General features: G+C 41.5%; 1 protein-coding gene across 8 annotated transcripts in view; it reads right to left on the bottom strand.

Annotated features, from left to right (window-relative positions):
* The window catches only part of LOC113495609, a 230,738-nt gene that overhangs the window by 1,163 nt on the left and 208,263 nt on the right, over positions 1-21,312 (bottom strand). For all 8 annotated transcript variants that reach the window (XM_026874432.1, XM_026874428.1, XM_026874431.1 and 5 more), the window contains one exon: positions 9,436-9,766. In XM_026874432.1, the coding sequence (XP_026730233.1) occupies positions 9,436-9,766 (331 nt within the window). The remainder of the gene's footprint in view (positions 1-9,435; positions 9,767-21,312) is intronic.

Below are 21,312 nucleotides of genomic sequence, written 5' to 3' on the forward strand. Positions count from 1 at the left end.
TGCAACGGCAGATGACTCACCCGGGAGGTTAAAATCAATAAGTCGGGGCGACCCGCTCGTGTAACTCTGCTCCGCAGCCCCTTTGTGCTTGCGCACTGGGGACTGTCTCCACAGCTCGCCTCTGTGCTTGCGCATAGGGGGCTGGGGTGCCGGTCCCAAGCCCGGATAAAAGAGGAGGGCCCGCGTCCCTTTGGGGCACTCGGTCATCACTTACGATGGCTGACTGACACAATGGGACGCACCATATATAGGTTTATGTAATTTATACCTTATGAAGCAGATATATATTACCCACTATGTATATATGTACGCAGTCTATGTAAGTTCATCTCACACTCACACACAAATACCTCCACCTGCACCGCGTCTCATAAGAGGATATGTTGGCGCGGGCCCGTTCATCACAACAGTCCGTGATGTCGGGTAAGGTAAACATCCTCCCGCGTGTTTGTGCCGTGCGTGGAGACCCGTAAGCAGGACGAAGGAAACCTGGAGGTTGAGCTGAAAGATGGCCGGGTCAGATGTCGTCTGGAAGCAACACACCTCTTTGGTCTGGACTTCTGCCAAAACGGGAGGCCTGGGTCCAGCCACCCCAGGCCAATCGGCTGCGGCAACCCGTCAGAGGGCTGCCAGGCGAGGTTCCTGAACATGTGGAGGCGAGCGGTTCCGTCGCGGTTGTAGGTCGGCGACTTTCGGGTGGTTCTTACCCTCCACCTGAAGGTAATCGCGGCCACGATCTCGGCGGGGGACTGCGCCGTCTGCTGCATGGGAGGGGACCTATATCCTCGTAGTAATCCTGGCGTCTGGGTACGCTCGGTGCTCAGCGCCCCCTTTTGCGGGCTCCAAGGAGGGTGGGAAGCTACGAGGTCGAAACCAACTAAAAGATCCCATGGATACCAAAGGGACACTACAATAACAAAAGCCAGGCCGGCAGCGACACACGCGCCGGTGAGGGATGTGACGCCAACCAGTGAGCATCCCTCCAACACCCACAACCGACAACCTGCTGCGCTCCCTTGCGCGCAGGTAAACAGCAATGACCCGTTGGACCTGTCCAACCTCAAAGCTGCCATGCCGCCCTGCACCCGCCCTGCGGAAGCACTGTGGCAGGTGGTGGAGAGGAAGGGTAAATCCAAAAAAGGATACGCTGGCCAGGCAGACCACACAGGCGCCGAGCACCCCAGGAAGGGAAGGCCTCGAGAAACTCTCGAGAGGCCAGCGTAGACGACGAGCGCGCGCTGAGCGGCTGCGCCGGCTTGAAGAGGCGGTCGCGAGAAGGGCACAGCCAGAGGTCCCACGACCAACGGCCCCGGCGAGGTCAGCAATGGCCAAAGCCGCCCCGACGTCTGAGCCGAACCAAGGCGCGGGACCCAGTTCCGCTGCCAGCGCGGGAATCAATTCCGCTGCAGGTGACGCGGAAGGCGGGGGGCTTCTCGCGGTCGCCCCGGAGAGTCTGGCGGCGCCGCCAGCAATGAAGCAGCTGCAAAGAGAGCAGTCCCGCGTGGAAAACGCGGGGGCAGACCGAGATGGGTGAGGCGGGAAGAGGCCGCGCTGGAATCTCGACCGGCGAAGGGGGGTAAGAGGGCTAGACCGACGACTCTCTGACGCCGCGAGAGAAAGACAAGCGCGCCAAACTAAGCCGGTCATCCCTAGGACCAGGAGCGGTCAACTACGCCGACGCGCTGAGGTCTAACGACCTTTGCGTGGCCGTGCGGTATGACCCTCACCGCGCCATCACTGAAGAGCAGTATCAGCTCATTCAGGAGAGAATAATGGAGGAGTATGATACAACCATCTTCTCCACCGACCCCACAGTGCGGACGCCAGCGTTCAGAGGAAGAACCTTCCTCAGCGAAGGCGTCCATCAAGATGTGGTGCGAGGACGAGTTCGCCCTGAACTGGCTGCGCCGCACGACAAATAAGATACCCTCGCCGATACCCGGCACCAAGCTGGTCGTATGTCGGCAAAGGGATATCCCACAACGTGTCAAGGGGGCGGTCTACGTCCCCGACTTCACCGACGGCGACGTGGACCGCCTCCGCATCCGTCTACACAAAGCCAACGCCGACACCTACGACATCAACAGCTGGTGTCTATATAACGCACAGCGTACGCCCGAATGCGACGGGATCAGGCTACTGCTGGGGATACCCATGCAGGAGGCCGAAGTCCTGAAGCAAAAGGAACGGCGCTTGCGTTATAAGCTGGGGTCGGTCTACGTTAAATTCGTAGACGAAAGGGAAGAGGACGACAGCAAGAGGGAAAAGGCGCCCATCACCAACGCACCGAGCGACGAGCCTCTTAACCTCGCCCCTGGCGAGGCAACAGAGGCTCCAGTGGAGGCGGTTACCAGCGTCCTGCGACACCCGGGTCCATCCATGGACCAGGAGATGTCTGCAGACACGCCGGCCCGGCCCCGGGAATCTACCCCGGAGGCTGTCGACTGGTGGAGGCGCGTCGAGAACGAGGCGAGGGAGGAGATGCTGCTGGGTAGTGATGGACCCGACAGCTCCCCGACCAAACCCCATTAAAGCCATTCAGGCCAACCTCCAGCACAGCCGGACTGCATCGGCCATGTTGTGCAGGCAGCTGGAGGACTCTACGGAGACCATAGCCCTAATCCAAGAGCCGTGGATTAGGAAGGGCAGGATTTGTGGTCTCGCCAACGCAGGACACAAACTGATTGTCAACAGCACCGTAAGTAACCCACGTACTTGCCTACTAATACCAAAACATTACAATGCAATAATCATGACTGAGTTCTGTTCCAGGGATCTCACGGCTGTGAGGCTCCTGGTAGACCCATCCAATAGCCTATCGAGTGTCGTAATAGCATCTGCCTACCTGCCGGGCGACGAGGTCACACCGACGGCTTCGCTGGTCGCACTAATCACCCGGTGCGAAGAAGAAGGTCTGGAACTCATCATCTCAGCGGACTGCAACGCGCACCACGTCATTTGGGGCATGGATAAGTCCAACGCGAGAGGTGAGGAACTCATGAATTACCTTTTTTTCCACTAACCTTAATATCCTCAACAGGGGCTCAAAGAAGACCTTTGTAACCTCAAGAGCGCAAACAATAATCGACATCACCCTAGCCACCGAACGGATATCTCAGCACGTTTCAAACTGGCATGTGTCTGACGAGCTAACCTGTTCGGACCACAGGTGGATTCGGTACCAACTAAAAATGGCCATCGCTCCTGCAACACCGAGACGAAACCCCCGGAAGATAGACCGCAACAAGTTCAGAAGCTTAACCGCGGAAGGTCTGAGGGAGGCAGACGCCGAAATCCACCACAGCACCACTGCAGACATCGAGAAGCATGTGGAACAAGTAACGCATCTCTTGAATGACTGCTTTGAGAAAGCCTGTCCTTCAACACTACCCCAGGTCAAACCGAGGGGTGCGAACCAATGGTGGGGACCTGAGCTAGACAAACTCCGCCACAGGACAAGACAACTGTTCAACAGAGCAATGAACACCAAATACCAAGAAGACTGGGAGCTCTATAAGGAAGCCCAGCGACGTCTAAAGAAGCGTATCCGACTCAGGAAGACGGAAGCCTGGAGACGTTTCTGCGAAGATATTTCAAGCAACAACCAAGCAGTCATGGTAAAAAAGATCCTATCATGCGAACCTGAGCGCAATATAGGATCCCTTAAAAAACCTGACGGTGAATACACCAGAACCGACGATGAAACATGCGAACTTCTACTCCAAACCCACTTCCCGGGCTGTAGGATTACCACGGAGAAAGGATGGCTGGGAACGGAGATACACGTGCCGCAGGCGTCGGACTGGAGCACCGCCCGAAGAATTGTCGACGAGGACAAAGTCAGATGGGCCATAAACACCTTCCTCCCCTTTAAAACAGCGGGCCTAGATGGAATATTCCCGGGTCTGCTGAAATGGAGCGCCGAGGGGCTGATAAAGCATCTGGTAGGTATCTACAGAGCCTGTCTGGCCTTCCGGTACACCCCGCAAAAGTGGAGAGAAGTGAAAGTAGTATTCATACCGAAACCCGGCAAGAGTGACTACACACAACCAAAGTCCTACAGACCTATCAGCCTGACATCCTTCCTTCTGAAGACGATGGAAAGGCTCTGCGACAGGGACATTAGGTCAAACGCGCTACTACAACATCCGCTTCACCCAAACCAGCACGCCTACAGCGCGGGCAAATCAACAGAATCGGCACTACACAGTGTGGTCAGCACGATCGAAAGAGACTTATCGGCAAAGCAGTCGACCCTGGGAGTCTTCATAGACATTGAGGGAGCCTTTGACAAAACCAACTTTACTAGCATTGCAAAGGCTCTAGTACGACATGGCGTTGATCCAACGGTAGCCGGATGGATAGATGACATGCTCAGGAACAGGGCCATACAACTCACCGTAAATGACACAACCAGGGCCATGGTGGCGAGAGGCTGTCCTCAAGGTGGAGTCCTTTCGCCGCTTCTGTGGAACCTGGTGGTCGACGAGCTCATCACAAGACTCAACGCACAACGCCATTTCACGGTGGGCTACGCGGACGACATCACCGTCCTAATCAGCGGACCATGTGAGAGTACTTTGTGCAATCTTATGAGCTCTGCTCTAAGGACAGTCGAAAAATGGTGCATAGACCACGAGCTTTCCGTAAATCCAACGAAGACGGAACTCATACTATTCACCAACAAACGCAAACTGCCAAGCCTAAAACTACCAAAACTATTCAACACCGAACTCTGTTTGACCAGTGACGTCAAATATCTGGGAGTGACCCTGGATAACAAACTGCTATGGAATAAACATGTAGAACAAAAACTCAACAAAGCCTGCATCACCTTTTGGCAATGTAAAAGACTAATGGGGAAAAGATGGGGCCTTTCACCCAAGATTACCCTGTGGTTGTACACAGCCGTAATAAGGCCAATCATCACATATGGAGCGGTAGTATGGTGGCCCAGGACCAAACTAACCACCGCCATGGATAAACTACAAAGCTTCCAAAGGCTAGCATGCTGTGCTGTCACAGGATGCATGAGAACAACACCAACAGCGGCTCTGGAAGTGCTGCTTGGACTGCCACCGCTGGATCTCTTCATACAACAAGAGGCAGCGGTGGCTGCTACAAGACTACAACACTCGGGACTGTGGCGCGCACAATCTAGAGGTCATGGTGACATATGGCACAAAAGCCTTGAGTCCATACCAATGCTGAATGCACCATGTGACCGAATACCTAGGATGTATGTCTTCAACAAAGCATACACGATACAAACTACAGAAAACAAACAAGATTCCTCGGGAATACACGAGGTACGCGTCTACACAGATGGCTCAAAGACGGACTCAAGCACGGGCGCAGGAGTATTCTCAATGGACTTGAACATCAACATATCAATACCTCTGGGTGCAGATAACTCGATCTTCCAGTGCGAGTGTGTAGCCATCACCCAGGCGGCCAGAGCTATAGAAAGAAGAGGGATCCAGGACCAAGCCATCAGGATTCTCTCCGATAGCATGGCGGTTCTGAAGGCACTGGACAACTACATCATCACATCGTCGCTGATACAAGAGTGTCACCAAGCACTTGAGCGCATTGCTGCAAGCAACATGGTGACCCTGCAATGGATAAAAGGCCACAGCGGATCCCTAGGAAACGACGCTGCTGATCAGCTAGCAAGGAGGGGATCGGACACGCGGATCCTTGGCCCCCGGCCATACCTGCCTGTGCCCTTTGGCCAGTGCAGGTCATGGCTAAGGCGACAGACTACTAACAATCACAACGATCGCTGGGCTACAGTTAACGGCTGCAGACAGTCAAGGGAGGCGGTCCCTATCCGTTCACCGAAACTGTCTCGCAGCCTGATTGGGCTAAAGCGGGTCGACTTACGAATAGTGGTGGGCTCGCTGACCGGGCACATTCCACTCAATAAACACCTTTTCACCATCAATGTTACAGATAGTCCACTATGTAGAGGCTGTCTTCAACATGAAGAATCAGCGGCACACGTGCTCCTGGAGTGCACGGGGGTCGCGGAATGCCGGGCAGGGATCCTCGGTTCACCGAGCTCCGTCACAGAAGCCTGCGAACGTCCCAGGAGACTTCTGCGCTTCTGGAGGGAGTTGGGATGGCTGGACTGACAGCCTCCCAAAGACACCTGACGCACAATGGGCCGACTTAGAGCCTACGTGCGGAAAAAGGAGCCCATCACCAAGTACCAAGTACCAAGACCCGCTCGTGTGCACAGATCAGATTGCCGTAATAACCATTTTTCTGCGTATTCTCCCATTATCAGAAACATCGCTTGAATTCGCGCTATTAATTAACAGCCTTTTTGTAAGTAATTGAGCTTTCGCCGAACTAATTCATGTGCCGCGTATATTATATGTGCACAATGCTTTATTTACGTTTTTTTTGCTTACAAAGTTGACATCACACGCAAACTTGACACAGTTTTATGAGCGATAATTAAGTTCCATGAACAATTACTTTGGAAGGCGAAATTGCAGATGGCAGGCAAACTAAAATAGTACAGTATTCAAAGAAATATGAAAGGTAACATTCATATATTATGTTTGATCATAACAAACAAAAACAAGATACATACATGATGTAGTAAGCACAAATCGATCTAACAACATCACAGACAGTTTACTTAAATATGTATTAGGCAGTGAAAGTCCGCGCGGCCTAGAGGTGTCATTACCATAATAAGCGTCCCGGAAACTGGACAGGGGAGCCTCATGGGGTTTCATGCCATTGACTTGACGACTTACGCCTCGTCGTTTCCTCCATGGGCCCCCTGATTGCATATTTCGAAAATCGTAATCGTTTGGGACGGTCAATTAGGCCATGAATGCGATTGGGGTTATTATAGATTTTGGACGTTAAAATTTTGTTGGGACTATCCTCGATTGGTTTAGGAAGTTATTTACATTTATTAGTAAGTAAACATACCTGTTTTTTTAATGAAAACAAACAAAGAACGCATTTTAAAGATCTACAGTAATTTGTAAAGGCAACAAAAACAATCCCTCCAATTTACATTGAAAAAGTCACTTAATAAAACCGGATAATCAGCGAAAACTTTTCGTCACTGCGTAACGTACAATGCAATAAAAGCGGAAACGAGCGACGCATCTATCCTCCCTATTGTTGTACTAAATCGATGGTATCCACTGCACCGCATGCAAATTAAACTAGGGATGGCTTTATATTTTTTTTCATCTGCGACGATTAAAGTCTGCCCGGACGAGGGGCGCACCGAGTTCCGGGCCACCCGATAATCGTTCCGTGTTGACAATGGTAGCAATTATCGCGTATAAAACGCCTAACTTTCGCCGAGAACTCGAATAAGTGAACGAAAATCAGGAATCGAATCAAATGCTAAGTTTATTAAAACTTGTTGGTGAACATTTTACGTTCGTTGAGTAGTTTGAAAGCTTTTAAAGTGATTGCCGTATAACATGATAGTAATTGCTTGCCAAGAAGTTTACGCGCCATTAAATACATACAGCTAGTTATACTAGCTACTACTAGTTAGCGGTAATTATAGGCAATCAAGTAATTGTGACTATTTAACGTCAGCCAAAATTGTCAAGCACTGCTTTAAGGTGACAGTCTGATTTCTATTACAGAGCACAACCATGAAATAAAACATTTTTAAATGCTTTTAGTTTTTCAACTGCATGAATATTTAAAATAGACTTTAATTACAGTGAGCTCCTCACTTCGTTGGCTGTCGCTAAATGTTGATAAATGAGAACGAGCTTTTCATTACGTTATCTATTCATTTGTATAGACGAGCTTTTCCTAGAATCATACCTCATTCAAGCGTAAAAAAAATAATCTTAGCACTGCATGATGCAATGATGTTCATATTAAATTAATGGCGAGTAAAGAACATGTATGAGGACTTTCAACATCATTTGTTTTCTTTTAGGATGTGTGAATATATGGCAAGTGAATTTTGGGTTACACCAAAAGTTCATTTAACCCTCAAAAGCCGAAGTGCTCCCAGTAATTGCCCGCAAAATAATTAAAAACACCATTACAGACCGTAAACGGTACGGTGCGAATTTCCATCCGAAATTTCTAAGTCGCACATGTCATTTATGTGCCGCAAAAGGCAGTTAACTTGGGCCCCCGCTCTAATTTGAGGGTTAATCGTCAGGCCGATGGACCAGTAAGTGTAGTGTAATGAATATTATGCTTTCAGGCGATCCCTTGACTTTTTGGCGCGGTACTTGCGGTTAAAATATGCAAGGGCATTTAAAAGTGTAAATAGTTCCGTAATATTGTGTAAGAGAAGAGTATTTTTTCGTTGAAAGCTTGATATCACCGTTACATTAAATACGAAACCGTTGCACATTGCATTGTACACTACACCCTATATTTTAAACGAGATCCGGCGACAATCGCGAGTGTTTGGTGGGGCTTCAAGTATTCACAAAGCAACGCCCGCAATTGACTGAGAAGTTTTACATCTCGAGTGGACTCCTGTCACCGTGCAGTGCGGCTGAGTGCAGCGGCAGGGTTTGTCTACATTGTGGCTGGGGAACAACGACTAATTGTCATTTTAGAGTGAAAACACGGCGCGAAATGCAAAGGGTGTAATGGTATGTGCGTTTTAATGTTTGTTTCCTAATTTATGAGTACACACGTTTGTAACACTGGAGAAAGACATTTACATTTCTCATAGTTATGACTTTTATCGTTGGCTGTGAATTTTTGCTCTAAGCTCAAAAATGCTTAAATTACCTACTCTAGCAAAAACAGCAGATATGAAGTCAATAAAGGCACATCAAACGAAGAGCTCCCCATATAAATTGCCCCGCGAACAACCACAAATTCAATTCTGTATCAACTATTGAAAAATATTGCTTTCATACAACATCACTCTGAACACATTTGCATAGTAATATCAATAATATTGAATGAAACTACGCATTTCGAGACCTCCACATACATCTCAAAATAGGGAAACAAATGAGTGAGGAAATTATATTACTTTATATTGTAGCAACAGAAATACTACCTCGGTTCCTTTATTTAATGAAATTCGATATGCAAATACAGGCAAAACGAATAAGACGAAGGTTTGAGAAAACGTCTGCAAACTAAAAACTAAATAGAAAAGCAGTACGGTTCATTAGGTTACTACTGAAGTACGGCAGAAGCTCGCTTTTCCTGATTTAAAAGTTCCTGAACTTTGCCCGTTGTTAAAGAATCAAAGGGATCGTACTCTAACTGAACTTATTAAGGAAATAATTATAAACCTTGTATCCTAGTACTGATAAGGCTGAAGTTCCTGATGTTTGAATTAATGTATTTACCTAAGATACGTATAGTTCGCCACCTCAAATTTCTGAATCACCTTCAGTCGAACCAATAAACTGGTACTGGGGAAAACGTATTAAAACATATATTATACAATACCTGACTGAGGCTGTCTCCAAGACTCCCTTCAGCATCAACCGGTCTGAAGAGTTGATTATCTTTGAGGGATAGGTCCCGAGATCTATGCTTTCTATCTTGGGCTTCCCTCATCGCTTGTGTCTGAAGTCTTTCGAAGAATTCCCTAGGTTTTAGCGGAGGTGGCTCGTCGTCTGGAGGCGGTGGCGGGGGCGGAGGCAGTCTTGTTCGAGGCGAACTTCGAAGCAAGGACCTCTCGTCGTCCTCCGTGGAGCGTTCATCGTGATCAGAGTCGGAACTCCTGCTGTCGCGTCTCCTTATGCCTTGCAGATGCGGCTCGAGGAATGTCGCATTTCTGGAACAAGAAAAGTAAGTATGTTATGTCGGAGTAATTAAACATTTTCTGAGAATATTGAAAGTAAAAAGAAATGTTTTGAAATGCAACATAAATTAAGATCGATAATCTTTTTCAGCTTTAAATTGAATCAAGATAACAATTTATTTACAATCCACATCGACTACAGCAAACATACTTCAACCATATTAATACTGCAAAATAAATACGCTATTAGCCATCTACTCGACGCAAAATCGATTTCGGCTCATCTAGTTGCAGCTTACCAACACATGGGGCTGCGCTGACCAGACTAAAGGGACATTAACTAAGATTTATTCGCAAGCACGGACCCCGCCGCGTAGGTATTAATTAAAAACCACTGCACGCCGTGGCCACGCAACGAGTGCGTCGGACATTCTTTAGAATTACTTAGTCAGCATTCTGCAGGGCGAGAGTAAATGCTGTATCTTGGTGCGTTAATTACTGCAATTAATGTTGATTATTGGCTTTGGATAGAAAGCCTATTCTATATTAATTAATTAATGTAAAATTTAGTTCCGTGAATTTGTTTCTGCATTGCTTGGTACTCAGACGACCAAGTACCTACTAAAAGTTTTGTTTAAAGTTATGATTTTTGGAATCGTTTGCCAATTGTGATAGACAAAGCCTCAATTATCTGCTTTCAGACATACATTGTTCATGTATAAGAAGCGTAAATAAATAAACGGCGTCTAGTTATAGAATCGTCGACAAAAATATCTCAATAGGATAGGTAAATGCTACAGCTTTCTATAAAAAATAGACGTACCTAGTAATAAATTTGAAATAATTGATCAAACGGCCCTTCCCAGTTCGTAATTAAACCCGGCTTGTTGAGTTGGTGTTAAAAACGTCTGTGTAACATTGTTGGCCGTCCGTCTGATGTCAAGTGACACTCCATTTGTAGGGGCTAACGACAGCGTTGATATATCGGTATGTCGAAGAATTGAAATTAAAAGTGAAGATGGATTAATGAATGGGTGAAGGTATAAACATGATAACAAAGGATTTATTTACGAAACGAATGAATGAAAACGTTTGTCGGAAAATTCGAATTCTAAAAATAGTACCTACATAAACGGAAAAATTGCACTGGATAGGTAGGAAGGTATGGCAGTACTATATTTGCATCCAGAAAATATACCACATTAAAAATTATAAATATACATTTGAAATGTAAAGTGAGCGCAAAAGTCAATTGCTAAGACATTGAACCAATCAGTACCGAGTCAGAAATAAACAAATTGTCTGACGAAGCAATTTATATCGACATGAGCACGAGACATCGCACGTTATGCACGTGACTAATCAATTAGAACTGTCGGTAACTTTGAACTCGGTTCAAACTTTCGTATTAGATTACTTGACTAATACGGTGAAGCGTCAATTTAGATGCAAAGAGCATATCTAACAACTTGGCTTCGTAATTAGAGATTATTTGTATGCGTAGCACATGAATTCCAATGTGTTAATGGGTAACGATTTTGTTGCTGTTTTTGGCATTTCGGTGGTGTACAAGATTAGTGGAAAGTTTTGTATGGTTTCGATTAGTTATAGAAGAATAATTGCCTTATATCCCACTCCAGACGTTAAATGTTATGCACGAACTTCTTGAAAACACGTATGGTATGCTGAGTAATATGCAACAGAGCCTATTAACCATCATAAAAAAAATCGATGCAAAATCTATATCTATATACAAATATAAAGCTGAAGAGTTTGTTTGTTTGTTTGTTTGAACGAGCTAATCTCAGGAACTACTGGTCCAAATTGAAAAATTATTTTTGTGTTGAATAGACCATTAATCGAGGAAGGCTTTAGGCTATAAACCATCACGCTGCGACTATTAGGAGCGAAGATACAATGGAAAATGTGAAAAAAAACAGGGCAGGTATAGATCATAACTTATATCTTCTACCCACGGGGACGAAGTCGCGGGCAACAGCTAGTTTGCAATAAAAAAATATACCGGTAACTAATATTTACAAGATAATGTGCTCAAAAGTTATATGTTTATAATACAGTTCCTGTTTACTCCTAACTTTTTTTCAACCCTTAGCTCCCCTTTAGCGTCGCTATAGTAACAAATCAGCATCGCGTCACATGTCACCCCCTGGTCATTACGCCCGACTGACGCTACCAACGATTAATTAAACGTCATGACGCCGTCACAGGTGTACCGATGAAAACCTTAATTAATTTTAATGCGGTATCATATATGCGGAATGCTATTAATATTGGAACTCAACAACAGTAACCTCATGTCCTCTATGCGGCTGTGGTTTGGATAACGTCGGCAAGTCGCGGTTTTGGACGAAATATGATATCACTTTTTGGACACGACCTACATTTATTTAATGGGTATGTATTATATTAATACACTTAATCAAAAGTATGTAACACAAAATAATAGAAAAAGGAAGGTTAGAAATAACTTTTCGGCGTTAAAGGACTAAAGGCAAACGAAAATTAATTTTGGTGCATTGAATTGTAATTTTAAAAACATTTAGCCATGTAGCCGGACTTCCAAAGCTAAAAAAGACACATAAGTTTACTACAAGCATCCAACAGTTAACCCAAAATCGTAAAAAGCTTTACTCGCTTAATTCTTTTAACTGTAACATTTTTACAACTGCAAAAATTTGGCTCAATTGTGCCGACAGCAGCAAAAAATATAGATTTTTTGCACACGGGTCCGAAGTGGCGGAAGTAAGAGATTAATGAGAATTCCGCACACGCACTACGGGAAAATATATGATTTTATATTAGGGTTGACACTGGCACAGGTGCCTACCTCAAATAAATTAATTATCGGGAAATAAAATATGAATCCAAAGCGACATTTTAAATTATGAATTGCACTGCATTGGAAAGTACAAAAATTGATTATTTATTTTTAAGTAAGTGTCCTCGCAGTCCTTGTAAGTAAGGAGATATTATTTGTCTCTTACACATTCATGGAAACATTAAAAAACCATTCAAAGCTCTGCCCTCTGCTCTGCCTATCTACAATATAATATAGATATCCAGCCTAAAATATCGCTTCATATAAAAAAAAAAAACCACCAATACCTATTTGTTTTCCAATTTGAAACATTGTTCCTAGCCAGAGTAATTAACGAGTGCACTTGCAACTGTCATCCCTATTCGTTCGCGTTGCATTGTTTGTCATAGCGCGGCACAGCCCTAATGGGCGGCTTTTGTTTTTCTTCATTTAGTGACCGCCTCTAGGGTCGCGCTATTTAGATACAAAAGAACCGAATATTTGTACGAACACTTCAGTTGATTTAATGTAATAAAGCGGTTAGATGGAATTTTGTTTATTATTTTTGATGTAATAATATTATTCTGTTTCAGTTATCCTTGTGTTATTATGACAAGTATTAGATTCTAGAATGCTTTGTTTAAGATTGTTACATATTTCTGTTAGGTGAGAGTCGTTTATTGAACTTAAACAAATAAAGTAATTACTCATCAACTTTACGAAAGAGAACTTTAACTTAATATCGTTTAAATCCTAACAAACAATTCCCTGACCAAAGTGAGATCTATTTAAACCTATTTCAAATCAGCTTTTCCTATTTGAAGGGGAAAACCGTAACTTTTACCAGAGTGGGTAGATAAAACTCCGGTCTAATGCAGCATTAAACCTAAGACAGGACTAACGAGAGTTTATTAGTAACAGAACACACTCAACTGCAATCTATCCACCTTAATGGAAGTGGCTACAGTATTTATTTCTTGGCGTTTTAAAGAAACCTCAACGTATTCTGTGCACCCTTTAGAGATAAAGTAACTGGTCCTTTTAGTTTTGTTGCGGATAAAAGGACCAGGAATGAGGAACGCGCATTAGACGGTTTAATAAGGACCATTATCTGTCTGCATATTTCCACAATCTTCCGAAACGTAAAAGTGCATTTTAAATGAAAATTTAGTAGAAGCACTCAGTTTAAAACCTACCATGGATGGTACAAAAGCGATTTACCGATATACGACAAAAAAAGAGAAGCAAACGAATGGTATGCCTTTCAAAGAGTCCATTCAGGCTGCAGACTCGAATATTGCACTGCACTTAACCATTCCCACATACCTCGTCAGATTATTCCTATAAACTTCACGTTAAATCGTCTACGATCAAAGTAAGCGACAGGTTTTATTGTGGCGCATTTCCACGTCTATTGAATCGCTGGGTGAATTGCATCACATCTGTCACAAAGGGCGCGGAGTCACTGAACACCCTGTACTCAACGGATCGCGTCTGTATACCGTTACCGCAACGCGATTCAAATGTATTTAAATGTATGCGAGAATGGGCCTGTTTTACTTTGGTGGAGATAATTGTTGGATAATTTGAGGACGTTTATCTAGGGGATATCGGGTAAGGGATGGGACATGACGTTGTCATCGAGATTTACTAGAGGGGACTGATATAGATATAGATAGTATTTTGTAAATGTTAAGTTAAAATAATTGGGTCCTTGGCGGTGTCAGAAACACTCCTTAAATATGATTAAGAAGCTATAATTACTTTTAGCTATGTACACATTGAAGTCGGTCTCTATTATTTGCTCAAATGATACACAACAAACCTTCTAACTCGTTTCAATTTTACCTCAAACATACCAATAACAAGTACTATCGTTTCGTCACACGCGCTGTCATCGACAACGCTCAATAAATGTATCGCTACGTAAAGTTCACTTCAAGTGACGTTGAAGAGGGTACTTGTATCCAGCGATACCGGCCACTCCGTTCACTTGACACTTGACGATTAATCTGTGTACGATAGCGTAATTAATTCGGTGGTTCTATGATAAATGTTCAATACTTTTGTGTGGCGGTGACTGTATGTGAGTTGAATGGATGGAACGTCCTTGGTTGACGCCTACTGGAGTTTTGTGGGAGGTAATTAAGTGACTGAGATTCATTTTAAGTCTAGTGTTGTTCAAATCGGGTTTAAAATTTTGTGGCATATTAAGATTAATTAATATGTGTTATGAACGTCACGGAAAGATAAATATTTAGCAGTATTGACTATTGATTCCTTTTTATTTTGTTTAACTATCATTCTTAAATTCAAAATAAGGATACATTCCAGCCTTATAATAGATATTATCAAAGCTACATTCATAAAAAGAATTCTATTCCTAATTTTATTATAAGATCGCATTTCTTAGTTTTACTTAATTTTAAGAATTTTGAACACCACCTCTAACTTTTATCACGTACAAATAGTTCACAATGTTCTCTTCCTAAAACTAAGCAGGAACAAGACATTTTGTACCGAGAATGTCTACCATAATATCATTTGGTCGGCGTGCTTCTCGTTATATAAAGTGAACTAACATACCTAGACTACGCCATAACCGTCGAGGCTTCCAGTAATGTCATTATAACTGCCGTCCTGACTCTGCCTCTATTTTATTGACGGGTTGAGGCCCCTCTAACGGTATTTCAGGTGAAATAATGAATTTAACTTTAGTTGATAAAGTGTCGACATTTTATGTATTTAGTATGAAATTCGTTATACAATTTGCTATAGTCGTGTTAACTGCACACTGTTATTATTTAACTAGTAGTAACACAACTTATAAATCAACGCAATATTAAAACAATAAAACAGGACTACTATCTCAAAAGTCTTGAAAATAGAAAAAAGAAAATCGTCAACGTACAAATGACTTTTTTATTGGATTTTTGACTTTTGATTGCAGGCCAGTATCACAACTTTTAAAATTTTAGTAAAGTCAACACAAAAGTGATAGATACATTCTAAAGACAAACAAAACAGGTTGACTAGAAAGCTCAGTTGTTACTCCATATTATAATACTAATTTTTAATTGAATACCAACTATATACAGAGTTGACTTTCTTCCTTTTTCACGTCAACGCCTCATCAACTCCATTCACATCACCTCTTTAAAGCTTACCTGCATCATATTTGTTCAGTGACGGGCGCGTCGCCTTCGCTAATAAGATTACAACTGTACCGAACTAAAGCTCTTACAGACAACGCTAGGCCGGCAGCTTTTAGAGAACCCTTTATATAACACAATGTTTTAGCTAGGGAAATTTAAGTGCTCTCAAATTTAGACGGGTATAAAGGTAGTTGTAAATACATTTGGTAGACGTGTTTAAAACTCTTAGGATCGTTTGATATTTTGTTGAAGAAATAGAGTTTATATTTTCGCAAATGAATACATATTTTTGGAATGTTTGGATTGGAAGATTTTAGCATTTTTCACCGCTCTGGCTCATTGACAACTGACTGAGCTCGATTTTTGGACTCCAAGATCTTCACGATGTTTACCTTCAGCGTTTGTCAGTAGTGTCTTAGAGTATAAGGAATATAAGGAGTATAAGGAAAGTAATAAATTGAAAAGATAAAAAAACACATTGATACCTACTGAATTGGGTTGAGACCGAAACTGCATCTCAGAATCGTCAAAGACATTTATGTTATAGTAGTAACTTTAGGATACGCATTCAATCCAAAATGTTTACTCGGCAAAACCAACATTTAACTCAAATCGTCCAACAGACTGTCCACAACACAAAACAAACATAGGTCCACATCCAACATATCACAATTTACAAGCACCTCACTAAAACACGAGTCCATGATGTGTCAGCGGAATACGACTGCCGAAGTCGAAACAAAAGGCGGTGTTAACCCTATTAATGTCGACCACTGGGCCGGAATGACCCGTCGTCCGTCCAGTAGCCATCCGGCATGATAACGCGTATCCAGATAATGTTCACCTTTAGAACCGTCAAATGATGATACGTACGACATGATGGGGGTTGAGACAATAAAGAGATATCCTGGTGATGTGGTTTCATTTGTGAAGGTTTTTGTTGGGTTTTAGAGGTGTCTTATTTTGACTTTATGTTGTGACTTTGTATCGTGTCTTGTGCCGGATATGGGCTACATATAGGATTTTGTGAAAGAGAGTTTACTTTCAACAATCAATTGTCTAGACGGCTTAATTCTTAATTAGTCATGACTGAGGGATCGAAAATAATTTGCATATAAATCATAATTTTTTACCCTCATATTGATAGGAAATAATATAGCAAAGCAAGGAAACCGCTTATTAATTTGTTTACTGTTTTTCTTTCAAAAGGAAGGGACCCAAACTTGACAGGATCCCCGAGTAAAATGCTTGTTCTGAGCGCTTTGTGGGTGTGACTTGAATGTTTGAGAAACAGGCCGCGATACACGCACATGATTTGTTTAACTAAAAAAAAAATCTTAGTTCTTACAAAGTATAAATCTCCAATAATTACAAAATCTCTCATACATAACCAACCATTAAACAACAACTTAATAAGCAATAATTTATTTAATATCTGTTTTATCCTCGAGATAAAACCTCTAAGGCCGGTAGCGGGTGAAACCTCTCGTAACAGTATATTATCATAGATAATACTTATCCAGCAACCAACAAGCTACTATTAATACGAATGAAAGGTTGCCCGGGAAGTTTCTACTCATCGACGCTTAGCTTCCACTTTCTGCAGGAAACGGTTACCATTAACAATGATCTTCGATACAGCTTAGACTATATTAATACTAAATACAAGGAAGTAAGTCTGTTTAATGTATAACTGCATCATAAGAACGCATATAGGTTACTTATTTCTTAGATGTTTCATCGGATAAAGTCACATTAACTTTAACACAAAAATGATGTTCATTTTTGGGGTCCTGTACCCAAAAAGTATAAACGTAACCCTTTTGCGAAGGTCCCGCTCTCAGTGCGTCTCTCACCAGGTTTTGTCTCATAAAAGAAAAACGAGGTTGAAGATCTTTTTTTCCAAACTTCAGTCGCAATTATATTTTTCATCAGTTATTAGTTAACCAATGTGTCACCTGTTCATCGGCGGAGTCATTGTTCAGAACAGAAAATACTACAGTAAAATAAAATATATGACTAGGGAAACAAATATCCGCAACTAAACAGAAGACAATCTACCACACTAAGAGCGCTTCAGGTACATACAGAAAACGTACGGTATAAACAAAACACGGTCAACATTACGAGGCATTGCATAATAGTTTATAATTACCCCCCGGAGAAAGTAAAGGGTTATTACAAAACCAACGCGATACATTGTAAGATGCTGCATTAATTCACAAACTTGAAGTTGGTCATCAATCACGTTGTTTGCATAACACGAAGCTTTGTTTACTTTAATTATTACAACGACATTAGTAAACAAGCGGCGTAGGTTTAGCTAATGGTAGTGCAATGAAATATGCAACGGCAAAAAATCGCATAAGCAAAAAACGTCATTAGCTTTCCATGTATTACAAACAGCCCAGTAGTTAGATGATATTTTTACATTCGTTTACGTCAAACGACAACACTTGAACTTAGGGACATGACATTTACATGACAGATTTTTTATGCTAATTTCGTACACTTAGGCGTTTTTCATTGACGTTTAAGATTGTCGAAGAAGAAATGTCAATGTAGTAGTAGGGGGAGTACAATTTTGCCTTCACTATGAGCGGTATTGTGGAAGCGAGATGCAGGATTACATTGCACGTAGCGCCATCTAGCTTTCACAATGAGTAGTCCCACTTTGAAAAGTCATAATGACATAGGAATCATGTTTCCTAATAATCCCGTTGCATTGTTAGAAGAATTCTCTCTAATTCAAGTAACACGAGCTCCCTTAGCTGGCAAATTGTTTTTTTCAGCTGATAAAGCGAATAATTATGCAAGTGAGACATCGTCAGTGCTTCTTAATCCCAAGCTTAAAGTCAAGGAGGGATGATCAAAGGGAAGCAAATGGAACAGCCCTTCTTTGGTTAATATATAATGAGATTCTCGTTTAAATCTCCGTGTTTACATTAATTTAGTGAATATAAATGTTCTTTGGATCTGCCTTTAACTTTTCCCTGTTTTGTTAGGTCGGTAGTTTTAATCGGAGTGAATTATGAGGGTGCTTTTTAAATAAAAATAAATTCTGATATAGAATGAACTCAAATGTTAAAATTAAAGTATTTTTTTAATCAATGATGTAAAATTTCGCAAAGAGAAATACTAATTATTATAGAGGTAATTTAGTCATTCAAATAGTTTATTTAATTCAATATTTGTATATCTCTTATTAACAAATAAAATGTTCTTAAAATCCAATACCATTGATGAAAAATCGTAAGCAATTAATAAGAAAGTTGTACCGCTACATAATGTCAAGAACACAAAATATTAAGGGTATTTGGCATCGCTCGGGTGCTCTCGAGGTTACTATTGGCAGTTGGCACGTCGTTCGTGAACGTTACACCTTCATATACCATTGCCAATGCCAGTGGACCGTTGACATGTCGCAGACGGTTTAACTAGAGTCGAACTGGGCGCAAATGAAAGTGTTATTTCTTAAGCTGTTCGGAAATGATACAACAAATACTAGAGATATATTTAAAGTATTAATATTATATTGGTACCCGATAAAACGCTTAGAATAAATAGATCTAATAATAGGGATAAAATATATTCAACCTTAATATATTGACACTTATAAATAAATGAAAATACGTTCATTTAATATTGCTTCGCTAATTAAGAAATTACTTAATACCTCAGCATACAAATGAGAGGATTGAAGACATTTTTTTTATCTAAAACCGAATAAACCAACATGATTTTACGTCAAATAAAATAAAATTTGTTCAAGTAGATTTATCTAGACGAAAGCCGTTGAATGTACTGTAATACATAATATGAGATATAACGTCTTGAACACACTAACGGGTGTTACTATAATCTGTGTAGGAAGTGTAACAGTTTTCATAGAGTCTTTTGTGCCGTTAGTGTTAGCGTATGTGGTGGCTGAACGCTCGACGACTTGATTACAGCTATTTGTCTGCCTCGCCTTAGAGCTGGTACGTTGAGCACACAGCCTTATGCTTTCAACGTATATCATGCCGCGAAATTGTTTTTGAAATTTTAAGTTTGGAAAAATGGTGATGGAGGAAATTTACTTTGCGGCATAGTTGAGTTCATGTTGTACTGTGGACAAGCTGTTGTTTGAGAAGATGTAGATTTAGCTTGTGAATATGTTTTTATTAAAATTAGGTCTTGCTGGTATTGCCCCAGTATTTGTTTGGGGCTTCACAAACATTCAGACAAAACGACAACCAGACTCAGAACAAGGACCTTTACCACTCGTCTGCTTCAATTGTCTACACACATTTACCCAAATGTTTCTGGTAATAATCACATTATTTATTACAATAGTTACAGATAACGGTCCCCCGAGTTCTCTGTCAAGAATATGTTACACAAAAGACAAAGACTTAATAAATATTACGATATAATACCGTCTTACGTAAGCTTAACAAACTACGAATATGTCAAGGAATAACTAAAATAATTGGCCATGTTCTCCGAGCGCAGACATCTTTGATCGTCCCGAAGCCTTATTCTGTAGTAATGAAACTATTATATTGCAATCCTGAAGTAGATCTGTTGCGATCTTATCACGTTTCTACGGTTTATTCTTTGTCATTTGAATAATCTTGGGTTCAGGGTCTAGAATATTTAAATTGTAATTAAAATACCTACCTACTGAATTACATGAACAACAACAATAAGACCTTATTTGATGAAGGAAAATCATACTAAACTTAACACGAACGAACTAGAATAGGTATTAATGTTTCAGAATAAGGATGCTTACTCTGTATGCTTTCTATTTTATTATCGTCTCATAATATTTTCTGTTATTTCATTTCTTAGCTAAGATGTGGAAATAAAGAGTTTATTCCTTTGAGAAACAACTATTAGATGCAATTAGTAGGAAAGCTATTTCAAGTTTTTAATAAGTTTCACGTTTATGATAATACAGTTTGCATTTTCACTAGTTTTCATTGGCGCACTGCAAGAAACCGGATTAGGAGCATTAAAACTAAAGGCTCTTAGTTTTATATCCTATTATCTATTTTATTAAAGAAAGTTGAAAATGCTTCAATATTTTCTAAGTTGATGAGGAAAATGTTACTTGGGAAATTTTTACGTTAATAATAAAAAGAAATTCACTAATTCCATTAAAGATTGAAAAAACTTTTGGTAAATATTTTAATAGATTTTACAAACCGGAAAAAATAATTAGAAAAAAAATGGTTATGTTCTTTTCACCCAATTTTGTCATTATAGCAGCATAAGGAAGATGACAAATTTCTGCAAATTTCAACCATGTCTTTGGCACTTTTTATTATCCTTACATAGTAAAATGTGGACATAATAAAAACTATGCAAACATAGAACATGTAGATAAATCCTGTGATAATATTGTCTCATTTCCCATAGAATTATTAAATACAGCATAATACAAACGACAATTTATTATAGTCGGTTTAACAGCGACAAAATCCTTCCTTGAAAACTTCGCATCCGTGCCTAGACCGACAGCTTCCTTTACCAAATCATCTTTAAAGTTGCAACAAGCGATACCAGACCTTATGCTCGAGTAAACAAGGCTGATGATAATAGTAAATAAAAGTTAGTTA

This window comes from Trichoplusia ni, chromosome 7 (assembly GCF_003590095.1).
Source record: "Trichoplusia ni isolate ovarian cell line Hi5 chromosome 7, tn1, whole genome shotgun sequence".
In the NCBI taxonomy this organism is placed as follows: Eukaryota; Metazoa; Arthropoda; class Insecta; order Lepidoptera; family Noctuidae; genus Trichoplusia; species Trichoplusia ni.